Below are 27,038 nucleotides of genomic sequence, written 5' to 3' on the forward strand. Positions count from 1 at the left end.
TTATCCGAGTTTATTAAAAAAGACAACAGATTACTATAAACTGAAAACAAATTAAATATAAGATTATTGTTCAGCTTTCTCTAAAGTCATCATAATCTCTGCCAAGAATATAATTACATATATTTAATACATCACCAAAATAACATAAGTGACTGCCCAAACAAATAAAATGTCTTGTCAGCACTACCACTAATTGAAAATCAATACGAAGCCACAAAGTCACACACTGGGTAGGTTAAGGCAGTGTAAAAGGGAAAACTATCAACTTACACTTTCATGTTTTTCATTTCACTACTGAATCTATTCCAAAGATTAATACTGTGCATTTAATCCTCAGAAGTTTAAAACATAGAAATCCTCTTATTAATGTTTCATTCAAAACGTCCCCCTTTTTACATTATTTTTAAAAGATGAAAAGAATTTCAAGCTGTGTAAAAGGGTCCTTAATGAACAGGGCTTTAACAGAGAGTTATTAATATTCAAGAGTTGTGCCACAACTTCTATGTTCCTTTATACTCATTGCACACAAGGAATCAAATATTGTTTTTGAAAGCTGTAGTTCTAATTAGGGTAAATATTACATTTTAATTATGTTTTAGTTGTTAGTTTTTTTTTTATCTTGCTTTGTTTAGGTAGTGGTTCACCTAATCCAATAATCTTAAAAAAAATAACAACCATTTTAAAGACAATAGGGGTCATTAACAATGACTCTGGGCAGCAGTGCAAAAGCATTAAGTGGTGCCCCTTAGTATTTATGCAGAGAGCAGAGCTCATATGTGTAACTAATAAATATGGAGCATATAATAATAAAATCACATTATGGCTCATTTCCAAACCCAAACACAACTCGTGTAAAAAAAAAAGGCAGTGATCAGCTTTTGTTTTTGCACTTTTCCCACTGCTTTTGGGTGTGTGCAAATAACCCAGGCCTCTGCACTCCATTTCAGTGCACAGCGGTCTGTGACCCCCCCTACAGTAATATAGCACTGACTGCATTAATAAGCACTGTATTAGTGAAGGGTGGGCAGGGGGAGGCACGTCAGCTTCCAGAATGAGTACTAAGCTCTTGTGCCCCTTAGTGCCCTGGCACTTGTGCCCCTCAAGGTCATGAATGAACCCTATAGTTTTCTGTAAGGTGGGTTTACCTAAAATTTAAAAAAGTATTCTGTATTCTGAAGCTATCTAAACAATCAGTTAGTACTGTATAATTTCCGATTTCTAAAATCAAACTAATTTGCTTTAATCTGCAATGAGAGCTACAGAACAAAATAACTGGAATAATTAAAATCTTTAATGCAAGGTCAAATGCAAGTTGTCTTAACTCAGTTGCCTGTATAGAGGTCCAGACAATGTTCACTTATTCTGTTCAAATATGAAAATGCAAAAGTTAGAAATATACTGTATTTCAGGCAAGGATTGTAAAGGAACAGATCCAATTTTGTATGACCAGCTATAAAATACCAGTATACTTAATGGACTGGAAAGAACATCTTATACACATTACTATAATACGTGAGCTCTGTTGGGGGGATACAGTATGTATTACAGACACACAATTGAATCTTTGCACTTCCAACAAAAATAGTATGGTCATGTAGGAGAGGACAAAGTCACACATACTGATGAATGGTGAAATTGGATACAAAAGCCCCAATCATAAAATTGAATAAATACCATACTTGTGTTTATTCTTACAGCTTTTTAAACCTTTATCAAATACACAGTATTTTATTAGGTAACAAAGTAATGGATGAAATACACCTGGATTACAAAAGACACCAATATCTGAAGTCCTAGACACAGATAAATGAATAATGTCGAATGGCAGCATCCCTTACCTCCACAGTAAAAGTGGTGTAAGATGCAGACAGTAAAAGCTATGGACAGAAAAGAAGAGGTGCCTTTCTGTAGTCAGATATTTATTATTGTAATAAATAAAAGCAAAGGTGCATTTACAATTTAGAATATTTAAGGGAACTCAAAAACACAATTCTAAAGGGGATTAACGATGCCAAAGTCCATGTTTCATGTCTCCTCTTCTTCTAAGTATAGTGAATGTTGTGCCAGTATAATCTAAAGTAATAAATAACTGCATAGGCATACAATATTAAAAAACACAAATTACCAACATGTTTCGAAGCCTAAATATGCCCACTTTTACAAAGGTGTAGCATAGTCACAGGGGAGCCCTAGTGAGAAGTGTACATTAAAACAAGCCGATGAGTTAACATTGATAATAATAAATAAAACAAACAAGGGATACAGAATAAAATTGGATCTGAGGGTCCTGCTAACAAGAGCTTACAATCTACAAGGAGTTGCATTAGTCAAGAATGGAGGAGAGAGAGAAAAAGAAGGCAAGCAATTTGAAAACATTAATTGGTAAAACTAGGTTTATCTTGTTGACAGAAGTAATGAAGACCAGTGATATTGGATGAAATGTCCGATGTCCACTGGGATGTTACAAAGAACTACTGATCCAACTGCTGTTTAGTGTCCAGCTTTGTCTAAATCTATGTTTTGTACAGTATTTATAGAAGAAGGAAAGCAACTGACCCATTTTATTGACAATTTATTAGCCACAATAGAGAAAGTCGTTCTGTTTGTTTAATATAGCAGATGCAGTTTTTAGCTTAATCTGACTTTACTTCCCAGCCTGCATCTCTGTGCTCTGGGCTTAGATTACAGCAGAGAGGGGAGGGGGTAGCAAATTGAGCAGGCTTGTACCATGCCCTGGAGGATTTTTCGAAAAGTTGGATGCCTGACACAGAAGATCATTTATACAGAATAGAAGGAAAGAAATGTGGTGTTTCTTTTCACTGAGGAATCAGATCAGCAATTCTGTAAGTGTATATGGCTTTATTTAAATAGTATTAATAATAGTAAAAGCTTACTTAGTTTTTAACTCTCCTTTTCCTTTAAAATTCCTGTACTTTAAATAGCTGAATCTGCCATAGCTCTCATAGCATATGACCACACACATAAGTATATGTGCATGCTGTTCTTTGCCTGACTTGAAAACACCCTGAGCAGAACTGCTCAAACACAACCCTTTGCTCGTTGCAAGCCTTTTTCTGTCCTGTATATACATTGTATAGAAATGGTATATGACTTGAAGTGCTGACTAGATCTATGCAATGAATCTTCTAGAATAGTTATTGTACTAGTCAAAACAATTATAATTACAATTTACCTTTTACAAACTGCAATCTCACTAAGCTATACAAATTTTTAAATAAGCCATTCTATTATACAGTATCAAGATGTGCAAGGCATAATAGTATGAGTCCTGCTTGTGTGCTAATATAGTGGTGCACAAATATCTACATTGAAAATGGCTGAAGGAAAGGAAGCTGGCTTTTAGACACACCAAATGGCAAGATAATAGACACAGAGAATGGCAGCAATGGCCAGCAATGTATGATCTCACCTCTTTGCAAATAGCTGAAGCCAAATTGACCCAAAACTGTACCTCTTGTCAGTGGCACTCAAACTCAAACCATGTGATTTATCCCATCTGGTGTGATGTTTAAATGATATTATGCATTCTGTATAAGTTTGGCCACTATTTACTTTAGAAAAAACTATAGTTAATCGAGCACAAAATGATGTTTTTAAGTTGTGGTCCATTCTCTGGTTTAAAGTCACCTGTGTATTTAAATGAATGTCTCCTTGCTCTCTATGGAATTTAACAAAAAAAAAAAAGAAAAAAGAATTACTGTACCAAGGCTAACTGAATGGCATTGAGAATTTGAATTCTTGTTTACAGTGATGGCTTTCAAAAGTACACTGTCAAGCACCAAAAGTTATTTGTTTTCATCCTCTTGTAAATCAGAGAATGTTATTTTTTTTATAAAGGTAAAGCACAGGCTGTATATTTTTGCTTTATATAATGATTCAAACCAAACTATCAGCATTGTAAATGCAACAGTGAATAGAATATTTGATTTTATACTTTAGTAATGCATCAGTTATTTTCAACCATTACATTGATACATACAGGTATAAGAGTAATATTGGAAAGTATTATAACTACTTAAACATTGATTGTTATAAACTGATCACTGTGTAAATCTTTCTTAGTAGCAATGCCTTATTGGCATTACCTTAAGCAGTAGTGATGAGCAAAATTTTTCAGCAGACATAGATTCGTGAAACGGCGCAAAAATTTGCCATGGAAAAATTTTGCTGAGTAAGGAAAAAGTCATGTTAGCATCAAAAATGTCACGGTAGAGAAAAAATAGTCAAGGTTGCATTAAAAAAAGTCACACGTTAGCCTCACTTCAAATTTTTTTGTCTGCGAAGCGAAACAGGACAGGTTCACTCATCAAGCTGAACTCGAACAAAAAGTTTGGGGGGTAGTGATTCTTAATCAGGAAGAAGTGATTTATTGAAAATATGATATATAACAGAAGTATTTCCTTTGTACACCAAATTTTTGAAAGCATAGTTCACAGTGGCTATTACTCTTGTCACAGGTGCCTGCTTCCAGTGTACCACTTTGTCTCAATAGGTTGCACAAGGGATTATGCTGAGATCCTACCCTGGTAGAGCACCATTTTGCACTTTCAAACAAGCCCTGTCTGTCAAACACTAAGGGGTTATTTTTCTGCCACTATCTTTACCTAATTCACATCCTGACTTCACTCAGTTAACTTTGGATTCAATATTCTTGCTTATGCCTCCTGCCTCTGGGTCCCCAGCAGCATCCATCCCTGGTACCAAGTGGAGTCCAAAGAGGAAGTGACATGTGTTTTCTCATATTATATAACCTATTGGCTGGAACAGGTCACTAGATCCCTTGTCTAATTGTGGAAACTTCCCTTCAACAGGGTTAGAATACAGAAATGGGAACCTAGTAGGGGAATTAATCTTTCAAATAACCTTTAATTTTAATTTAGGTTAAAAACATAGTCTGTAACATTTTACTAAGACATTTTGTTTTTTAATTTATTTCTTGTTGTGTCCTCTGTTAACTCATATTGTTATACATTACTTGTCCTTCAAGTTTAGCATCAAAGACAGGCCCCTGGGAAGGTTCTTTCCTTTGCTGTTCATCATGATTGCATAAATCCTTTCTCTTTTACCTTTATTTTATATCAGCAAATATAATCAAAGAAATCCCTGTTGTACTATGCACTACTACCATTAAATAATTATGTTTTATGGTTCTAAAATACTAAAAGGTTTATATTTTTATACTAAAAAACAAAGGTGGAAAGCTATGCTTTCAAATTTAGCATCTACTTGAAACTTTTAAACACATTTGACCTAGATCAACAAATGACATACAGCAAGTAACAGCCAGAAGAGATGCTGGGCATGTGGAAGTAAAATATGACTTTGTAGTCACTGCCAATAAAACAGATGCATACTGTTCTCATGCTAGAATGAAGTGTACCTTTAAAAAATATTTGAATTTTGCCAGGCCTCATTACATTTAAACCAGACCATTTCCAATTAATCAACACATTAACACTTAACACGTTAATTCCATTATAATAAATGTTATCATTTTAGAAGTACTTAGAAAATATATTTGGAGCTAACAATTCAAATATCTTGTAGTGAATTACATAGTATAAAACATCTACTTCTATTCCCATATAGTGTGTAATGTACTGTAGTGTAGGAATGTGTGTATATGTGCTCGTGAAATTAAAATAAAGGAACATTTCTACAAAGTTCAATGTGTACATATTTGCTCCTTTGTGCAATGTCTTTGTTTTAGGGGATGATTTATCAACATTCCAGTTTGCATTTCTTTTTCACCATTCAATTATGAAATTATGGTGCAAAAACTTAAATGTCTGGTATTTATTAAGTGCTAAAAATTCAAAAACTCAAATATAAAAGTTTGCCACCTGAAAACTTGCCAGTTTCTATAGAAGTCAATGGGAGTTGTCCAAACAAAAGTTTGTAAACTTGAAAAATTCAAGGTATTACCGTATTTTTCGGACCATAAGACGCACCGAACCATAAGACGCACCAGTTTTTAGAGAAGGGAAATGAAGAAAAAAAGATTCTGAAACAAATACTGTCCTAAAATATTTTATGTGCATTAAAAGCGAACCTATATCAGCAGCACCCAACATATTGCCCCCCACCTGTACCAGCAGCACCCAACATATTGCCCCCCACCTGTACCAGCAGCACCCAACATATTGCCCCCATCTGTACCAGCATATAGACTACAGATATACTTTAAAAAAATGTTTTTACTTGCCCGTGTGGTCTCCGCATGCGCGTCATTGTGCATGCGCACAGCGCCAGAGCTAAGCGCCGGTAAATAGAGGAGACCACACGGGCAAGTAAAAACATTTTTTTAAAGTATATCTGTAGGCTATATTCGGACCATAAGACGCAGGGACTTTTTCCCCCCACTTCTGGGGGAAAAAAAGTGCGTCTTATGGTCCAAAAAATACGGTATTATTCAAGTATTATTCAAGTGTTTTATATGAACAAGTCTTCCTTTTTAATAAATAAGCGAACATTCAATGTGCAAGTTTTTTCCTTTTATAAAAGCAAACTTAAATTTACAAACCCATTAACCTGGTTTCTATCAAATCTGTGTTTACAATAGGGCAAATAGGAGCATATCATTATTCATGATCCATATAGAATACTTTAAAGCAGGACAGATACATATAAATCATTACTGTTTTTAGGTGTTTAAGACACAACGCCCCTTTTACAAAACATGGGCCAGGGAGCAAAGTGGTTTTGTACACAGACCACTATCTTTTCTCCATTAAAAAAATTCTTAATATTAATCTTGGTTCTCTTAAAATCAAAATTGTTTATTCTCTCTTCCACATGCACAACACCAGTCAGAGTCTGCAGTCTGGATACATATCTGCAGTTGATCTCTAATTTTTCATAAAAGTGAATGTTTTTAATGTACACAAGCATGTTACAGCCTCTGAAAACCTTGACTTATAATTAAATATACTTTATAATGAAATATACTTAAAATACACTCTCTTTAGTTCTAGACAGTTTACCTCCTACGCAGTACACGGAGAAAATGAGCACTATCCTTATGTGGATCCAGCAGTCCGAAACCAAACTCGCTATACCTCAGGTCACTGTTACTGAATGTGAAATCATGGAACAACGACTCAGGGAGCTAAAGGTAAGTACAGTACTGCTTTAACAGTCCAAATAAGTGCAGCTTGTTTGTGTTCAGAGATTTTGCTGAAAAATAGTGACAAACTAATTTTTTCACCAGTTATGGATTCATGGTGAAAGTTTGCATTTTTTCCCAATGCATAGATAGGGCCAATGCATAGATAATATATAATGCAAAGTGTTACATGCATAGGGGCAGATTTATCAAAATATGAGTTTAGAGCTTAATACATAAAAATTCACCCATGTTCTATTCATTTCTATGGGATTTTTAGAGGCGTATTTATCAAATGGTGAGTTCTAACTTTTACCCACTGATAAATACACTTCTAAAAATCACATAGGAATGAATGGAACGTGAACGTTTTTATGTATTAAGCTCTAAACTCACATTTTGATAAATCTGCCCCATAGAGTGCAAGGTAAGGGATTGGAAGAGTGACTCCTACTGTACATGCCTCCCCCACCTGCCCCTTATGAATGCATCACTGCCAAATGCAGGCAGTGCTGTGTGTATGGGACACATGCATGGGACCCTCTGTAATGCAGCACAGGGACTGAGACAATTTTTCCTATGTGCAAGACAGGGCTTGAAGTTCAGAAAATATGGCTGATTGTGTCTGACTCTGTAAATGATCCCTCCTAAGTTTTGGTTATCTGTACCAACCTAAGGCTACCACATGCTCTGGGCTGCTGCCAATAGGTTAAGCTTGAACAAATGAAAACCAGTATGTATGGAATATAAAATTCACATCTCAAGGCTAAATATTATTCATACTATTCATGAATAGAATTCATAATCATACCTGTTAGCACAGAAACCAGTTAGAGAAACACTGCACGTGACGTTACTTCCACAATGTTGGGGACGCTTTTGGGTCCGGTGACTAGGGTGGCACCAAACTTAGATACAGCACTGGGCACAAGTACAGCATTTTTGCATTCAGAAAAATCAATATGACCTTATAAATTAAATGAAACACAGGCACTCATTTTAAACTGAGAAATTAGATATACATACAGTATTAACCAAGAACCACATCAACAGTTTTTTTTAGTCACATACTGTCAGTATAAAATGCTATAACTTTACTATATAGTCTATAAATTAGGTGGAAAATAAGCAAGCATGCATGATGGGATATAAAGCACACCTACCACATAATATGATAACAATGACTTGTATATATTGTTGACCATAGTTGTCTAATTTACACTTTATGGCATCTAGTCTGGCCTCTTATCCTAAGAGGTTTTTTATTTCTAACATATGAAAATGTTTATAAAATATTACAAATGGTTAAAAAAAGTTGGTATGGCTCTATGATTTAATGTTTCACCTTCATGTTTAGTGTCCAGTGCAGAGGTACTGTAGCCTTTTATTGAAGCATCGGTACAATCACAGTAGTTATTTATGTGACATTTGTTGCCTGGCTGATCACAGCTTGCAACAATCCAATCATGCTCCTATTGATCTTTCCTTTATGAATGTCTTACAATGATAATACAGCACACAAAAGGCTGCATTGCCGAGTCTTTACTTTGATCATTTCAAAATCTTTAAATTTTGAATTCTCTATTTATACCTGTAAGGATTACAAACATAGAATTTTAATTACACCCTCTTACGGCTGAATTATGGGGGAAAGCAGCTTAAAAAGATATGAGACCACATTTAGGACAATATAATCACACGCTGAGAGCTGTATTCACACTGTACCTTAATGAAAACTTGAGTTATTGCATTTCTTCTAGGATACTAGTACTTTTCTCATGCAGATATTAAGCCTTACAGGGCTTACATATTGAATTATTTGGAGTAACATTGCCAAAGAAAAGTAAATTGCCTTTTCTGCTTTGGTAGGCCTTACAAAGTTCCCTGCAGGAACATCAAGCTGACATGAATTATCTCAGCAAAACTGCAGAGGAGTTATCGAGAAAAGCACCAACTGATGTCAAACAGAAATATTTGACAGAAATCGACCTAACTCAAAACCGCTGGAAGACATTATCAAATCAGCTTGTGGGACAATGCCAAAAATTAGAAGAATTGCTAAGCACACTAAAACAATTTCAGGTACTATCAAATTATCATTTATTGTTTTGTTTGTACAGCAATATGAGTATTATCTGATGTGCACCATTAGAAATAGTATTATAAATAGCACAAAAGAAATATAAAAGAATATAAAAGAATATAAAACAAAAATACAAACTACCTATAGCAAACGATCAGCAGGTAGCACTTCTGGTTCCCTGGTACAATCTTTGCAATATATTACATTAAACTGGAATTGGATTTAGTGGAGATGCACTAGGGTTAATTTATAAATAAAAGTCACATTTGCACCTGGGCTGTAAATCATGGCAACCACTCAGTCTTAAGCTTTGTTCATTGATCTGCATATAAAACAATGACCACAAAAATTTCATTTGTTGCCATGAGTTACTGCCTTGGTTCAAATCTGTGTCCCACTTGGGATTTATATTGCAATTGGAACTACCAAGTAATTGTAATGACACACCTAGCAACTATAATTTTGCACTTATCCTTCACATTCTCACAAACAGAATGACATGAAGACTCTGAAAAAATGGATGGCAGAAGTTAATGTATTCCTCAATGAAGAATGGCCAGCCCTTGGGGATTCTGAAGCTCTTGAAAAACAGCTAGAACAATGTAGTGTAAGTATATCTATCACAAAATTATTAAAATACATCTTTATTATTTTGATAAAAAAATCTTCCATGACATGTTGCACACAATATTACACACAAAACTCTATGCAAAAGTATTTTTGCATGCTCCAAACTGTATAACACAAAATATTCCAGCTTTACACATTCAGAGATTCTGGGTATTATAAGATAGTAAATGTTGCAAAAGAGAAGTTAAAAAAAATGTTAAATTGAATTGATATTGATGTACAAAACATACAAAACTACCTTGAACCCATCATGCAGACATAGTCAAATGTACAATGGTGTCTTAACTTCAGTACCTGTAATAATTCTGAAAAATAAAAGGCTACATTTCTAACATGTGGCTTCTTGCCCGCCAGTCGCACAGCTTCACCATAGCTTGACATAATGGGCCAGATTCAATTCAATGAGAAAAACTTATGTTATGGTTAATCATATGAACCTCCATTGAAGTCTATGTAAAAACGTGAAATTTAATTAGGAGAAACATTTCCTTGAATTGAACTTTTCTCAATGATTCATGAACAACATCTACAGTATGAATAAATGCATAGTTTGTTTTGCAAGACATTTGGAGGGGGTGGTTAAATGATTAAATTCATTCTAAATAAACTTAAATGCAGAATGAGCTCTCCTCCCTCTGTCTGTGAAGATGGTCAAAGCAGTGTCTACTGTGCAGTAGACACCTCTTCAACCAAAAAAAAGGATAACTAACTTTATGCTAGACTAGGAAGTAGTGATGAGCGAATATGATCTGTTTCACTGTAAAATTCATGAAACAACAAGAAAATTCATGAAACTGAGAGAAATCCATGAAATGCATTCATCGCGCAACTTTTCTGTCCAGACCGTGCCTATTTTGACATGACCACGCCCATTTCGCGAAGTTTCACAAAACATTTCACCAATGGCGAAATGCAGAAATTCGCTGTGAATCTATGCCTGGTGAAAAAATTTGCTCATCACTACTAAGAAGTACAGTGGCTGAGAGAACTGAATGTAAGCTGGTTGTGATAAAAAAAAACTGCATGAGACTGAGTGCTGGGAGAAAGTTATGTTATTCTCGGGGCTGTGTAGAGTCTTTTTGGGGGTATTTATGATCAAAAGGCTTACTTATCCTATTATCACAACTTTTTCAATGAAATATATTCTGTGACATGTTGTGCTATTATGTGCACAAGAGCTCCATATACTGTGCAACCCTTGTAAAGTCAGAACAAAGACTGCTCCATCTGCATGCATCAATATGTACTTCCTTCCTGTCACAAGATTAAGGAAATCTAGAAATTTCACAAGTATACTGTAGTGTCCTAAATCCATAATAAGAAGTAGTAGCAACAGCCTTTACATTTATTAATATACAGTAGATACTTTTATAATAACATTGTTGCATGGCTAACACCAACATTTTACACATAGGGCCAGATTTATTAACATAAATTATACTTTTTAGTGCTAAAAATCATGTATTTAAATAATTACTCAAAACACACATTTTTCGTTATTAAGTGTAAAAATCATGAAAAACACTAATCTAAAAACTGGCATGTAGAAGTCAATTGGGAGCTGTCCTAGGTAAATTGTAACAATCTTTATTTTAATTTTTTTTGCTTGTAAATGCACAAAATTCTTTCAGAAATGATGATTTAGAGGTTTTTGTATTCTTATTTGTATTTGGCCCAGGTTTGTACTCCTTTGTACTTGTTTATTAAATAAGTCAACATTCATGCTTTTTAATGTAAGATTTTTCATTGTGGAAAACTCCACTAAAACTCCAAATTTTGATAAATCTGCCTCATACAGTGTCTTGTACAAGCCGAAAAAACTGATTAAAACTATTGCAAAATCATATTAATTACTTTTACCAACATTACAATTTCCTTAACATCTTTAAAAAGCAGCAATATACAAATTATTTTGTTTTGATTATTGTGCCCATTTTCACTCAAGATAATTGGGTATCACTATACCCACATTCAGTTAGTTAAACTCAGTAGCACTGAATGCATCTTAAGGTTTTTATCAACTTAGGTAACTCCCATTTAGATCTATAATTCAGTTTCAATCTTGTGATTTTTATCTGCATATATATATTTACAGGCTTTGGTAAACGACATCCAGACGATACAACCCAGTGTGACCAGTGTCAATGATGTGGGACAGAAACTGATCAGTAAAGCAGAACCAGTTTATTCGTCTAAACTAAAGCAAGATTTAAAAAACTTGAATGATCAGTGGGACCACATATGTAGACAGGTATTCTGCTCTCTGTTTGTATTTCTTTTCCCCTTCTATTAATGTTGTTGGTAATACCATCAAGGACCAAAATATCTTTGCTGCTTTTTCAATAATATATGAAACATGACTTCAGTTCAGACCCAATGTAGCAATTATAAATTCTATACAGCTGGGAGTCAGGGGAGGGGGGGATGTAGGTTGTTACCACTTAGCATACAGTATGTCCGATTTCTGACTGCATGATACTGAAATCCAACTGAGCAAGAGCCACTGAAAGTCGAATTAACTGTTATATAGACAGTAATATATCAAAGTAATTTGCAATTAGCAGATTAGGATTTTGTTTATGGGGGGCAGTTTAAATTACAGTATAGCTATATTTTTCTATATCTATATTTGGCATCAATATGATTTTTCTTATGGTTCTTAAATGTTGGTTTCAGGCATAAATGAAACTTTTATTTTGATAATTAATTTAAAGGAATACTGTCATACCGGGAAAACATGACAAAATTGATGCATTTTTTTTCCAACAGTTAATAGAGCTTCTCCAGCAGAATTCTCTTTTTTTTTCTCTTTTTATCTAATTTTGAAATTTCACATGGGGTTAGCCATGTTCTCCATTTCCCAAGTGCCACAGACATGTATGTAACGTGTGCTCTGATAAACTTCAGTCACACTTTACTGCTGGGCAAGTTAAAGTGATATCCAGAGGTGGGCCAAGCCGGCCAGGGGCCCTAGGCGACCTGGCCAGCGCTTCGCCCCCACCATTGGGCATCATTGGGGGGCAGGGGCAACATATAAATCACACAGATGGCGTGCAGATGGGGGAGCGCAGTAAATCTGTGGTGGGGGTAAGAGATCCCGGACTAGGAGTTGGGCTAGCACCTCCTCACTGTTGCGCCCTAAGCAGGTGCCTCTTCTGCCTACCCCTAGTTCCGGCCCTGGTGATATCCCCCTCCCTTTCCTTCCCTAGCAGCCGATCAGCAGAACAATGGGGAGGTAGCATTCAATAGTAAGAAATCCAAGTCCGGTTTGCGACTCCTTCAGTTACATGGGAGTTGGAGAAACAATAGATTACCTGAAAGCAGTTCTAATGTGCAGTGCTGGCTTTTTCTAAAAGCTCAGAATCAGGCACAATGCACTTGGCTGCCTACACACCAACTAAAAAGATATATTTTTTCAAGAACAAAATCTTAAATGGTAGAGTGAATTATTTGCTATTCAAACAGTGTAATTTACACCATAAAAATCAAGCAATAGAGCTCATTTGCCTCTGCAAGTGCAGAGAGCAAAGGGCAATAGTCATGCATTTTTCCACAATGCAGCCGTTGTCCCTAGAATGCCAGCATTATTGTAGTTGCAAGGGGGCATTTCACCTGATGCAATTATTTTGTCCTAGATACAATGGGTTTTATTTATTTATTTATTTAGACTGTGTGCACATTTTGCTGCATTATTTCAAGTGATGTCTGTGCCCCATTCTTTATGTACAAGTATGCTGTGCCTTATGAGGTTGGGTGAGAAGGGAACCCTGAAGTTACCTCCTGGCCAGGAGGTGGCAGTTGTTTCAGAGTTCACCTGTTTCAACAGGTGCAACAGCGGCAGAAAGACAGGAATGGCTAAGCAGTGCCAAGTACAACTATAAGGAAGTACAAAGATCACATTTTGACTGTAGGGGAAGGTGTGGAAGCGCACCTGTGGTTGTGGTCATAAATGACCCCTAATATAATCCTGTGCATATGTCAATTAAAATTGTTCAAAAAATGTCTATATTCACATATTTGAATTTCTTTACACATAGAATGCAGTAAATGTTTTCATTGGCATTTTCCTTTTCTAGGCTAATGCAAAAAAAGCAGCACTCAAAGGTGGCTTGGATAAAACAATAAGCCTTCGGAAAGATTTGTCAGAAATGCAAGAATGGGTAACTCAAGCCGAACATGAGTATTCAGAAAGAGATTTTGAATACAAGACTCCAGAAGAGCTTCAAAAAGCTTTAGAAGAGTTAAAGGTATTTTTATATTGTTATCTAAATTCAATTTAACTGGATTTTGGAGGTCTATTTCTATTGTTTCTTACCTTTTGTAAGAACCAAAATATAGTACTTTAATGCACCTTATTTTATTAAAGTAAATTATTGTCTTTCATCTGATGCATAACAAAAGAACAGCAACTGTTCTGATAGGTATTGTATTCCATCATTATTGGGTATGTATGTACCTCTATACAGTTCTATACAGTCTCAGTTGCTCTATTTAGAAAATGTGTTTGTACCCCACGTATCCTTATTTCTTTTTTTTAAATGTATGATCTCTAACTCTGTACTCCAATCCTTTGTATGGTTTAAACTTATTAAATTATTAAACAAATAAAAGTAAGTGTTTTCTGGTATTTGAATATAATGTGCAGTTAGCCTGCACTGGTAAATAAACATTGTGTTTGCTTCAGAGTCACTGCTATCATTTATAGGTAAGCTGCTGTGTAGCCACAGGGGAGACCATTCAAGCTGAATATGGCCAAAATGTACATGTTTGCTCAGCAGATAACTGATTAACTTAGTCGAATACAATGGGTTTTGTTTATATGTTTTTGAAGATTCTCATTCATCCAGGTCATGATATATTGAGAAAGCCAGTCGGATGACTGGCGAAAAGTCTTCAAGAAAAACACAGCAAATCCAGTTGATTTAACTTATTACTACAGATATGGTTTTGTTTTTACCCAGGAAGATAAGCAGCGGCCAAATGTCCTTTATATAATGTCATAAAAACCTCTGTCATATATGGCAAAGTGTCACACAGGATTTCTTATAGACATTTAACAGGACAGGGTACCTTAAAAAGTGAAATATTTTATTTACAGTTACATTTATTTACAGCAACTACAGATAATTTTTTTTTTTGGCATTGCATGTCCTGTTTTAGGCTAGCACCACACAGGGCTGATTCTCGGAGGAAAAACACAGGCCAAGAATCAGTCCCTACACTGGCGCCAGCCTGCTACCTTGCCTGCACTCAGAAGCATTGTCTCCATGCAGGTGCAGGCAGACATGATGGATATTGGTAACAAAAAAAAAAATGGTGAAATTTGCATTTTAGGCTGATATCAGGCGTGACTGCTTGCACCCAGGCAGAGTGCAGGCAAGGTAGCAGGCTGGTGACAGCATAGAGGCTGATACTTGGCCTCAATTTTTCCCCATGTGGTGCTAGCCTAAAACAAGACATGCATTGCCAAAAAATGATATACAAACTTAAAATGTAAATAAAATATTTTACTTTTTAATCTTACTTGTCTTGTAAACGGCTATAAGAAACCACTTTATGGGTTAAGATGATGCTATAGTGAAAACATATTGCCAAAGGATCACCTTTTCCATGCCTTGAATGTATCCACAAATCATCAATACATACATGAAAGCAAGTAGTGATGAGTGAATCTATCTCGTCGCATTAGCCCAAAAATTTGTGAAACTGTGAAAATGTCACGCATCAAAAAATTTGCGTGCAAACAGTTTTTTTTGACCCACGATAAAGGTGCAGGCACATGTAGCCGATATCAGCCTAAAAACGCGAAACTTTGCATTTTCATGCCTTTTTATGCGGATATCAGCTACATGTGCATTAGCCTTATCTCCTGACTCCTCGTTCGAAAAACATTAAATGCAAGCCATATAGGGCAGGGCTCAATAACTAGCCTAAAACAATTGCTATAATCAGTGTACAAATGCTCCATGATTACAAGTGTTAAACATACACAAACAAGCAAATAATTTAATATATAATATTTTTAGCTTAATCCTCCTAATGTAGACTTTTTTTGGCAAAAGTTATAAGCAAGGACATAAAACACATGAGTAATATATTAAAGACTTCCTGGCAGGAAAAATAATTTGTTTTTAAATTCATCGTTTTCATGGGACACTCAATAGTTTCAGCATAATATCAATTTCTCTCTCTCACTCTGATTATTGCAGTTTCAGTGGAATAAAATTGCTTTTCAAAAAAAAAGAACTGGAAAAACTTTTCTAATCATATCTCTCTCTTCTATGGTCTTAATCTTGTGCCCGGAATCATAGTGTTTAAACAAATTGTTTTATCTTACAATGCAAAAAATAACTGTTTGTGTTTCCCAGAGAGCAACAGAAGAAGCAGCACAAAAGGAAGACAAAGTGAAGCTCCTGAAGGATTCTGTAAATAATTTTATTGCAACAGCTCCACCTGCAGCCCATGAACCATTAAAAAAAGAGCTTGAAGTTCTGGTAACAAACTATGAACGACTTTGCAGCAGGCTGAACGGGAAATGCCAAACACTGAAGGCATGTAATAACTTACTAAGCAGAGATTTACTAAAACTCTAATTTTCAAACTTTAATTTTTGAAAAAAAAAAATTAAAATAAACTCATTTTCGCGAATGTCTGTCATTTACAAAAAAATCTGAACTGAAAAAGCACATGCAAGACTTGTAGTTCGACTTTAGCATGATAAATGCAACTTTTTCATATTGTCGCACAAAAGCCATCGTCAAATATTTGAAAACTTCTAAAGATTCAAAGCAGAAAAAGATCTTCCAGGGAAGGGAAGGGGTTCTTAATTGTCCCAGTTTGGTTACGTAGTAAATCACGGAAAAGGCGATTTTTAGCACTAAAATATCAGAATCGGAAAAGAAAATTCAACCGTTAGTAAATGGCCCCCTTAGACTGAGGAGCAGATGTATCAAAATGTGAGTTTAAAGCTCAATACATAAAAACTCGTCCACGTCCTATTCATTCCTATGGGATTTTTAGAAGCGTATTTATGAAATTGTAAACTCTTTAAACTTTATTTTGAGTATTTTGGGATTTTGAGTATCCTATAATAATACATTTTTGACTGTTTGTTCTGAAGTCCCTCTTGAACTTTTAAAAGGCACATTTCATCAGGATGACGAATAACAGACAACAGATAACTACACCATAGATAGGCAGTGACAAATGACTGAAGCAATACTCAGTAAGGGTGTAATGATATAGAGGAGATTTATGAGAAATAATAATTAAAATTATGTACAGTGAATCAAATTACAATATAGACTTATTTACGGGAGGCTTATATACAGTAGAAGCCATCAACCATAAATAGAGCGAGAGTCTATGGGGTGATTAAATGAACTGCTGGGACACATGTACATTGTGTGCAGTGATTCTCAGATAGTAAATAGAATAATAAAAATGCAGGCAGTACAGGACCTACCAATGCAGTAAAACAGCAATATCAAAGCAAATCTGCACAACTCATGTAATATATAGCTTTGCCTGGAATGATCTGTAAAATTTTCCCCTCTAAAAGAAATGTCATATGGGCTGAAAGAGTGCTGCCAGTACATTAGAGGCACTATCATCAGGAAACACCCATCATATACTTTTGTCATTCTTCTCATGCATTTTCAGTAAAGTAATGAACCAACTGTTTCATTCACAGGAAGTTTGGGCTTGCTGGTGTGAACTTTTATCATACCTGGAAGCTGAAAATAAGTGGTTAGATGAAGTTGAAGCAAAATTGAAAACAACTGAAAATGTCAAAGGTGGTGCAGAGGAGATCTCTGAAGCACTAAAGGTAAGTAACCCGATGACCCATAGCAAAGTGTAGGGAAGCAGGGGGCGTGAGAGAGCTGTAGGGTTTGTGAAGCCACTTCCAGTTGGTGGGGATTGGTGGCTTTGGAAGTTGCAGGGACAAAGCATTAGGGGTATAAATAGTGAGAGAGGATTTTCCCGCTTCCCATTCCATCTTAGGCAGCACAGTAAAATGCCTACCGTCCCTACACAGTTGTGTTGGTACTGAAGTGTTGGTGGCGGGGTGGTTGAATCCGGAAGCAATGGTTAGGTTAGGAAGGGAGTTCTACCTTTAACTGGGGGCTGGCATGCCTGGCACCTCAGGGGTAAGGAAGCGTATCAGGAAGTGAATTTTGTTGGGGAGTAGGTGGTTCTGGGCTAGAATGGCAGCTGGCGGCGCTAGTTGCACAGTTATTGGGTTGTTACGGTACAAGGTTGTTTAAGAGCTAATTGTTTGTTATACAAACATTTGTGTTACATTGGACTGTGTTTATGAGATGTTTATGATATGCTGTTTGTTCTTTATGGTACGTTTTAAATTAAAACTTCAGTTGATAGTAAATGTTCTGCTGTCTTTTTTTGGGGGGATAGGAAATATAGGAGGGGTGGGGGTTTGGTTGGCGAGGGGCAGGGCAAGCTCCAACGATGCTCCTGTCATGATTATGGGGAAAATTATGTAAAGGTTTCATAGGGGTACTATGTACACTTAAGAAAATAATAAGTATAGAATATGATAAGAATATAATATGTACAATTCAATTATGTTGATAATTGGTGTACCTCATGAAGCATCAGTATAATATACTTTACGTGTGAAAATTGATTTCTGATAAAGGAAATGATGGTATACAGTAATTGTTGTATAGAGTAGATCATTACAGATGCACCAGGAAAATGTGTGTACAGTAAATGCTACTTATATTAATTGGTCTCAGCATTTTCAAGGCCATTTCATTAATGCATTGCTGTTAGTATTGGCTGATAACAAGACTTTTATTACATTGTCTATTGACCTCAGTTTTATTTCAGTCCATAGAAAAAATTATGAAACACCCAGAAGACAATCGCAATCAGATTAGGGAGCTTGCTCAGACCTTAACTGATGGAGGTGTGATGGATGAACTGATCAACGAGAAGCTGGAGAAATTTAATACTCATTGGGAAGAAGTGCAACAAGAGGTATTTATTACAATTTAAATTTCATATGCTGTTAGGCCATTTATAATTGGATTGATAGTCTGAGCAAGTTGTTACTTGTAAATATGGCTAAATGACTTTTATGTTGGCTAGTGGCAAATCTGTATATTAGGCTTAAAGGAATTCTGTAACTGGAAAACATGCTTTTTTATTTATTAAATTAATTAATTTTTAAATTCTGAATCCTGTACTGAAATCAATTTTTTTAAAGGAGCCCCCTTTTTATATTTAATTTTGAAATTTGATGTGGGGCTAGACATCATCTTACTATATAGCAAGTACCATCAGCCATGTGACTTTAATAAACTTCAATTAATCTTTAATGCTGCATTGCAAGTTAGAGTGATTTCACCCCTCCCTTCTTCCCCAACCTATCAACAGAATAATGGGTAGGTAACAAGATAACTCCCTGACACCTATGCTGAAGGTTTCAGCTGCCTGAACTGATAGGAACTCCACGTTTCTATGCTGTTGCCCCTGCTCTGCTTTGGTCTAATATCACATGCTGATGGAGAAACCCTCCTGTATTTTAGCAACTGTGAAAACATACTGCTGTAACATAGGGCAAACCCAAACCCTAGGGGAGTAAATGGATTCTTGTCTAGGTATGCTTTTCTGCCTATAACAGCCACCTTTGGCTTTAGGCCTGGCCCTCAAGGGAAGGCAAAGGAGCCAAGTATATACTGCAAGGAAGGAACCAGTAAGGAGAGAGCAGGTTGTAATTAGACAGGCCAGGTCAGAACCAGATACGAACCATAAGACAAACTCAAAGTTAGGAACACACTAGAGTCAAAACCAGGGAGTCAACAAAAGGGGCAGGATCAAGGAAGCAGAAGCAGGGAACAGCAGTAGCAGAAATTAGGAGCACCTAGGAACAAGAAAGCTTGACCTAAAATAGGGAGTGAGAGAGAGTTCAGAACTGGTGATTCTATAGGCAAGATGATGGGTAACTCTGAGGATCTGTGGCCAGATATCTGAAAGCTCAAACATACCAAAGGTAGTGAACCAGATCCTTAGCTGTCTGCATATATAAGGCAGGGGTATAACAGATTACATAGTACCTGTAGGTCACTGGTTTGAACCCAGGCAGGATGTTACAGCTGCCTTCTGTTTACTTTAGGGAGATTTGTTGCCCATGGGACTACCCATGAGCGACAAATCTCCTGAAAATACCTTTGTATTGGTGTCAGTGTGATATCTTGCACTAAAACATATAAATCTTCTAACCACCAAAAAATTTGCCCTTTCCTGCATTTTCCAGCTGTTATGCAATTTAAATGTTTTACCACCAGTCATAAAAACTTATTGTCGGGAGATTAGTTGCATTTGGGTAGCGCAAATTTCCCATGGGTGACAAATCTCCCATTTTGCCAGTGTGGCAGACGGGGCCCTTTGTCACCATTGAAATACTGTACCATGTACTTCACATGCAATAGAGTACCTGAATATACCTTTAACTTGGGTAAAACTGAATAAAGTAATAAAAAAGAATTGTCATACAGTTATGAAAGATGTACATTTTACCTGCAGCGATTCACATAGGGAGCAATTAAAATGTATTTTCAGGTACTTTCTTGCCTGCAGGGAGCAAGATATCTCAAGGCTGAAAAACCTTGCCATCTGCCATTTCATCTTCAGCACATTGGGGGGGGTGACTGCTGCTACTGTCAAGAAAATACAGCAATGGTTAAAACAGCCCTGTCTGCCTGTCAGTTTCTGAATCTGATAATATGAAAAGCACTATGACTGACATACATAGAAAGTTGACAGGGGGTGGTCCGACTCAGGGTGCATATTATTGTTTTTCAAAACCTTAGTAAACTTGGTATTGGACTTTTGTCAGCCTTGCCTGTCTGCCTGTAACCTGTTCCTACTTTCCTACCTTGTCTATCCTGCCTGTACCTCAATAAAGCACCGAGGGGGCCTATTTATTATGCTGTGTAAAACAAAATTTGCAGAAAAAAAATTGTCAAAAGCCGTGTAAAATAAAATGCAAATTCAACGTCCAATTTTATGCCGTTGTTTTATGTAAGTTCCGTCAGAAGGAAAATGGCGTAATTTTTTTACGTGGCAAATCCTGACGAATTTTGTCGCTGTTTTTTACACAGCATAATAAAGAGGCCCCCAAGTGTTCTGCCTGTTATTCAGCTTTCTCCTACTTCCCTATGTCCCAATCTATACACCAGCAGCAGGAAAAGGGCCAGTGCTGAGCAGTGATGCACGGGTTGGCCCAATACTCCAGCACACCATTTGTGGGTCACAGGTGGGTTCAAGTTGAGCTCTTTCGCCTGTTCTCCCCGCCCACAACCTTACACTGCTGGCTTATGGCTTTATCATCATGTCTAGGCTTTGCCCTCACTCTATTCCTATGGGACCAATTCATTGGTTGCTTGTGCATTGGTTGCATAATCTGAAAGGTCATGGGTTAATTTCTCCCTTGCAGTGGCATAGGAAAGCAGGCTCAGCATATCACAAATCTAACAGAAGTGAAGGATCAATAGAGGGATGGTACTGGGGTGAATATCTCTTCAGCTGCACATTTTTTTGTTAACTATGTATATGGCAAAGATTGTTCTGTTACTGTGAACTGTTAGATTTGTGAATGTTGTGTAACACTTGTTTGGCTAGGATATGGCAAACCCGGGCTAGTAGTGTGCTGTAGAGCATGTGTTACATGCGACCTTAATACTTAGGAGTGGGCCTCCGCTAAGTGGGAGATAGATAAATGGAGCTGAGGGTGTCGTTGAACAACAACTAAATAGAGCTGTGTAGTGCAGTTATAATAATGGACGCCAGAAAGGTTCTTGCTGATAAACTAATAACATGTTTATTGTCCCAACACTTATGGAATAGTGCAAACAGGGTATTATACTCACAGACACAGTAGATTGATACGGAATGTCACAGAGGTAAATAGCAGTTGTGACCTTTAGGAACAGTATAGCCCAACGTGAAGATGTGTAGAGTGTTAGCTGAGAACCTGAGATGAATGCCCTTACTGTAGAGGATACCTCCAGCTGACTATGGTTCAGGGGCAAAGTACTACCTGAATCCTGCTTCTTAACTGGTCCCTTCAGCAAGGCAAACAGAGCCGGGGTAGGCTAAACCGTTAACAACTCCTTTGATGGGGCTAATGGCTGCCCTTTCTAGCTAGACTGACTGTACTCACCTCTCCTAGAGGGTGCTATTATAAGAACTTACTGTGCTGGCTTATGCTCATTCACGGGGCCCTGTCCCCGACTTTAGATTGTAAATGACTCTTATTACTGGGGTCTTGTGCCTCCAGGCTCAGTGGTCTGATGCCTGAGACAACGGCAGCCAAAGAGGGAGACACCCCTCCTTGCAAGACACTATATAGTCTGCAAGGGGTGTGGCTAACCTGGCTAAACCTATTAAGGATAGCTTAAGAACTGTAACCTGAGTGTAGAGGGCTCTGCCCAATAACAGTACAGATGTGAAGAGGTAGGGAAGTAAAGCCATAGGGCACTTAACCCTATGGGTGAACAACCCCTTTAACTTTTTTTGGTTTCATTCCTTAGGGCAAAATAGAAGTACTTATAGTATGGTAACTTCATCTCTGCATATTTACTTCAGGCACTGGACTAATAATAGCTATTAGGACTGCATTTAGCAAGTTTTAAGTCTCAATGCTTAGGTTGCAGTAAACAGAAAATCGATTTCTTGACTGTAGTACCATGTTGTACTATAACCATAAAAAAGCTATATTGCTGTAGTTTTATAGCCTTATAGCATTGATGAGTACTGAGAAAGTCAAAAACTAATATTAGAAGCCGTTATACATTATAGTTAGTAATCCTTGTTCAGAAAAGAGATTTATACGAAAAAGCTCTTGTTTTATAAATGATATATGAGACATGAAATGCACTGACAAATAGCTTTATCTCCAGTTACCTGGTTTTAAACCTCTGTCCATCTAGCCACTATTTAATTCACCTTACCAAACTAGCTGTTGGCTATGAATTATGGGTGATAAAGTTGGACAAAGGCTACAGAATAGCAGCTTAGATACTGTAACCCTTTCTTGGCACATTCACTTAATTTTGGGCTGTATACAGGAGATTTGGTTCCCTAATGCAGATAAAAGGTACTGGGAACTGGGATTTTAGCGCAGTGCCTCAACCTAGTGGACACTGAGGAGCACACCTCAAGGGGATTTCCACTAGGAAATAATCACACACAGTTTGCAGCAAATATCAACTTTATATAATGAAGTGAAAATGAAATAGCATTAACATGAAAACAGTAATAACCCTGCTTTGGAAACCTGTGGGTTTTTCTCACTACTGGCTCAGTCTCTTCCAGAACACAATCCCACACTCCACTCCAGGGGGAAATACCCTTTTCAAGTTCAGTCTTGGCAAAGTCCCTTCCCCAGAGCTCTTTCCCCAGGTAGCGCTACCTTTACCAAAGTAACTCTTCCTTTGGATAGGCAGTTGCTCCCACGTAGCAAGCACACGAAAAACACCTGTCCTCACACAAGGGACACATACAGGAGACTTTCAATACCTTTCCTCAGATAAATCAATCACCTTGAGATCCCAGGATTTAGGCATCTGACCACAGTGTAGCAGATCTCTCTTTAAAGCTGGCACAGCCGTTACAGACACTGCTTACTCGATCACAGTCTCAACTGCTTGCAAAACAGGGGCTTCCTTTTCCCCAACTTTACTAGAGCTTGATGCAGCCTCTAGGGTATTCACTTTACTGGGCCCTGTTGATCCCAGGCTCAATGGAACATCCACCTGGGTCAGCAGATGTAGCCAAAGAGGAAGCCCCACCCCCTGCTAAGCACTATATCAGGGTGTGGTCTCCCTGTTAACCAATAAGACACATTTGCGAAACTCTAAACTGATACATGGGTCTTTGCCCAGTAACAGCACAAACCTAAATATACTGTATATGTCAACAATGAAATGAAGAAACTTTATATTGAACACACAAGATGAATTAAACTGCAACTTTCTTCTTATTTTAAATGTTTAAGAGAAATTTCAGGGTTCATTAGCCTTTCCCTTTTTCTTACAGATATTTTATTTACAATTTTTAATTAAGAAAACAGACCACTCTTTGGGGACACCCATTTGAACTTTCATGTCCTTAGCTGAAACATTCACTGCCTTGTTCCAACTACTTCTGGTAGCCATTGTAAGCACAAGACTATTCCTTAGTGTATGGGCTTTTTTTATGGGTGAGCAGATGTGCAAGACAAATTCAGCATACACCGCGGCAAGCATTTGGAGCACTCTGGAGCTGCAGTAATGTGTTATCTGGATGTTTGCCATCTGTAAACAAGTTAGGTGGAGGGGGAACATTAATCTGAGGCAGTACTTTGGGATAGGGCTCCCGGTTCCAGTCACAGTAAACCTGATTACTACACATACTGTAATACTGTAATAATCTGCGTTTCCCACTTTGTGGCAACAGTCTGGGGACAGCACATTGCTATCTCATGATAATGTTAAAATGACAATGGAAGAACCCTAAAAAACAGAGGTTAGGGTTGCCACATCTAGATTTGAAAAATAAAGGAAACCCTACCTGTTTTATTATATTGCTAAAAAGGAAAGTGCAATGATCTACCATTGTCAAGTAAATGCATTTTGTAACACTAATCACAGGATTAATATACATATATAGATTAATTATATTTAATACATAATTTGAGTCTTCTAAGGTGAGCAACTGAGCAAGGCTTGTTGTTGCTTACTGTTTTTCTGAAGAGTTATTAATGCTTTATGGACATCTGCCCAATATCTTGCTTTTGCTTTTTCAGTGTACTCTTACATCCTGCCTGTTGCACTAGCTTATGTTGGATTGTGGTGACCGTGACCCTATTTGCAGTGCATAAAATCTCTTGTACTACATAATGAGATCAGGAAGGCGTAGGACACAGAAGATTATAGGATTCAGTGCCGGTTTCCTTTTAACAATTTTGGCAGTGCCTTACAATAGTGCTGAAAAAGAGGTTTCAGATAATGCTTAGATTATAATTTGATTTATTCTTTAATTACCTAGTTTCATTTTTATATCCAGCAGCCTAAATGAATTCAAAAAGTCATAGAAATTCATCCTACAAAAAGGTGTTTTCTGCTTTTTAACAATATATTTCCTAAAATGAAATGCATGTACAGCAAACAGAAATGAATAGACTTGGTAACATATTTCTCTCTTTCTTACACAGGCCGTAAGGAGACAAAAGGTTCTTGAACAAAGTATACAGTCTGCCCAGGAGACTGACAAAGCTATTCGCATGATACAGGAGGCTCTCAATACAACTGACAGACAACTGACGGCCTACATTGCAGACAGAATTGATGCTGCCCAGGTTCCACAGGAAGCACAGGTAAGTTGTTAACCTCTTCCCACAATTTTCACCATGGATATACTGTAGGTACTTTAAATGTCATTCATTTATTTTCATGTATTTTATTGCATTAACCATGTTATTGTTCCTGTAGTGCAAAGCTGATTACTGTGCCTGTCCCAGAAAGTCATGCATGCTTACATAATCAGATTGAATTATGTGTTATAAGTATGACCTTGCATTCTCACTCTCACAGCCAAGGAACAATTGACATTTCCTGGCTGACATGCCTGTGTTTATATGTACTAACTTTAGATCAAATATATATATATATATATATATATTCACCCTTCTTTATCTATATTCTGACAAAACTTGATTAGGGACACTAGGAGGCAGATTGATTCAAAATGTACTTTTATATTATGCTAGATCAGTAGCTATATTAGCTGGTAACTTGTTCTCAATAAATATTTTTTAAAAAGTGCAACAATGTTAGCACTATAATAAAAATAGCAGTAATAAAATAGTGAAAAAAGTAACAATTTTAACTTCTTTAATTTTATACCTTGCAGAGTTTTAGAATTATAAATATTTATAAATATACAGTATATAAACTTTATAAATATATGTATATATATATATATATAAGTTTAAAGAAATGGGGAAATTTTATCTATTTAACATCAGCACTGAATATATTTTGAGCACTGGATATGTAGTCATTTTGGTCTTGATCTGTAAATACTGCAAATCCATAGTCACCAGGTCTTGAAGCTAAGTGCAGTTCCTTGCTTGAAGTTGTATTAACAGAGTCCTATCATCATCAGCAGTGTATTTGTTCTATAATATATTCGGATGTACCTTATCCCTTATTTTATGATTTGTCCAGATTTCTAATAATTAACAAAGCATTTAAAATAAGAACAGATACTGTACAGATATTATATGCCATTTTGATTGGTAACCCACCTGGATAAGGACTGTATATGTACATAAGTAAAATGTATTAATTAGACATTTCACCTAATAAAATAATCCTGGAGATTGATCAGATTAGGAGTCTTCTTTGGTCAGTACAGGTGTGTTTAACCAAACTGGACAATGACCTGCTGGTCTATATGACCAAGAACTGTGATCATATCATGTACTTGAACTTTTTAGAAATTCAGTAATAAAAGTTGTGCCTGTTAGGCAATGGTGTAGGTAATGGCAGCAGCTTTAGCTAACCTCAACATGTTATATTGAGGCATATAACTCAGCAGCATGGTCCAATAATGATGCAGAACATCGACAGTAGATTTGCATGCATCTCTAAGGGGAATATGAAACTTGGCAGCTAAATAATGTTCTGCATGTAGAATGGTGCTGAAACCTTATAACACCACACCCTTACACATCATTGTTTGACACTGCCATTATCCATAATGAGCACTGTGTACCTGAGACATGTCAGTAAGATCACTGCCGATAAAAAAATTCAGAGAATTGTATTAACCGCAGTCATGCCCATAAGACCATTACAGAAAATGTATAATGAACACTAAACCCCAGATATGCCAGCAAGATTACTGCAGAGAATAATTACACAAAACTGCATTAAATTCATCCTTATCAAGCCAGTAAAATCATTGCAGAAATGAGAGATTCAGATAACTGCATTATCCACAAATATGCCTGTGAGATTACTGCAGAAAATATATTCAGCAAACAGAATGAACCCTGGATATGTCACACAGTAAGATCACTGCAAAAAATGGATTACAAGAGTTGCATTAACTCCAGATCACTACAAAACACAGAAATAATCTGCATAAGGATTTGTCTGTGTTTTTGTTGAGTAATTGCTATAT

General features: G+C 36.6%; 1 protein-coding gene across 3 annotated transcripts in view; it reads left to right on the forward strand.

Moving 5' to 3' along the window:
- dmd.3 (LOC105946662) overlaps nt 1–27,038 on the forward strand; it is a 1,093,908-nt gene that overhangs the window by 432,416 nt on the left and 634,454 nt on the right. For 2 of the 3 annotated variants that reach the window (XM_031896997.1, XM_031896998.1), the window contains exons 1-3: nt 17,584–17,667; nt 18,693–18,842; nt 25,063–25,224. In XM_031896997.1, the coding sequence (XP_031752857.1) occupies nt 18,708–18,842; nt 25,063–25,224 (297 nt within the window). In that variant the 5' untranslated portion in view covers nt 17,584–17,667; nt 18,693–18,707. Of the gene's footprint in view, nt 1–6,989; nt 7,136–8,995; nt 9,209–9,702; nt 9,817–11,934; nt 12,091–13,915; nt 14,087–16,207; nt 16,391–17,532; nt 17,668–18,692; nt 18,843–25,062; nt 25,225–27,038 lie in introns of those variants that run through there. The other variant, XM_031897001.1, reaches the window with a different exon arrangement.

The sequence above is a fragment of the Xenopus tropicalis genome, chromosome 2, assembly GCF_000004195.4.
Source record: "Xenopus tropicalis strain Nigerian chromosome 2, UCB_Xtro_10.0, whole genome shotgun sequence".
NCBI lineage: Eukaryota > Metazoa > Chordata > Amphibia > Anura > Pipidae > Xenopus > Xenopus tropicalis.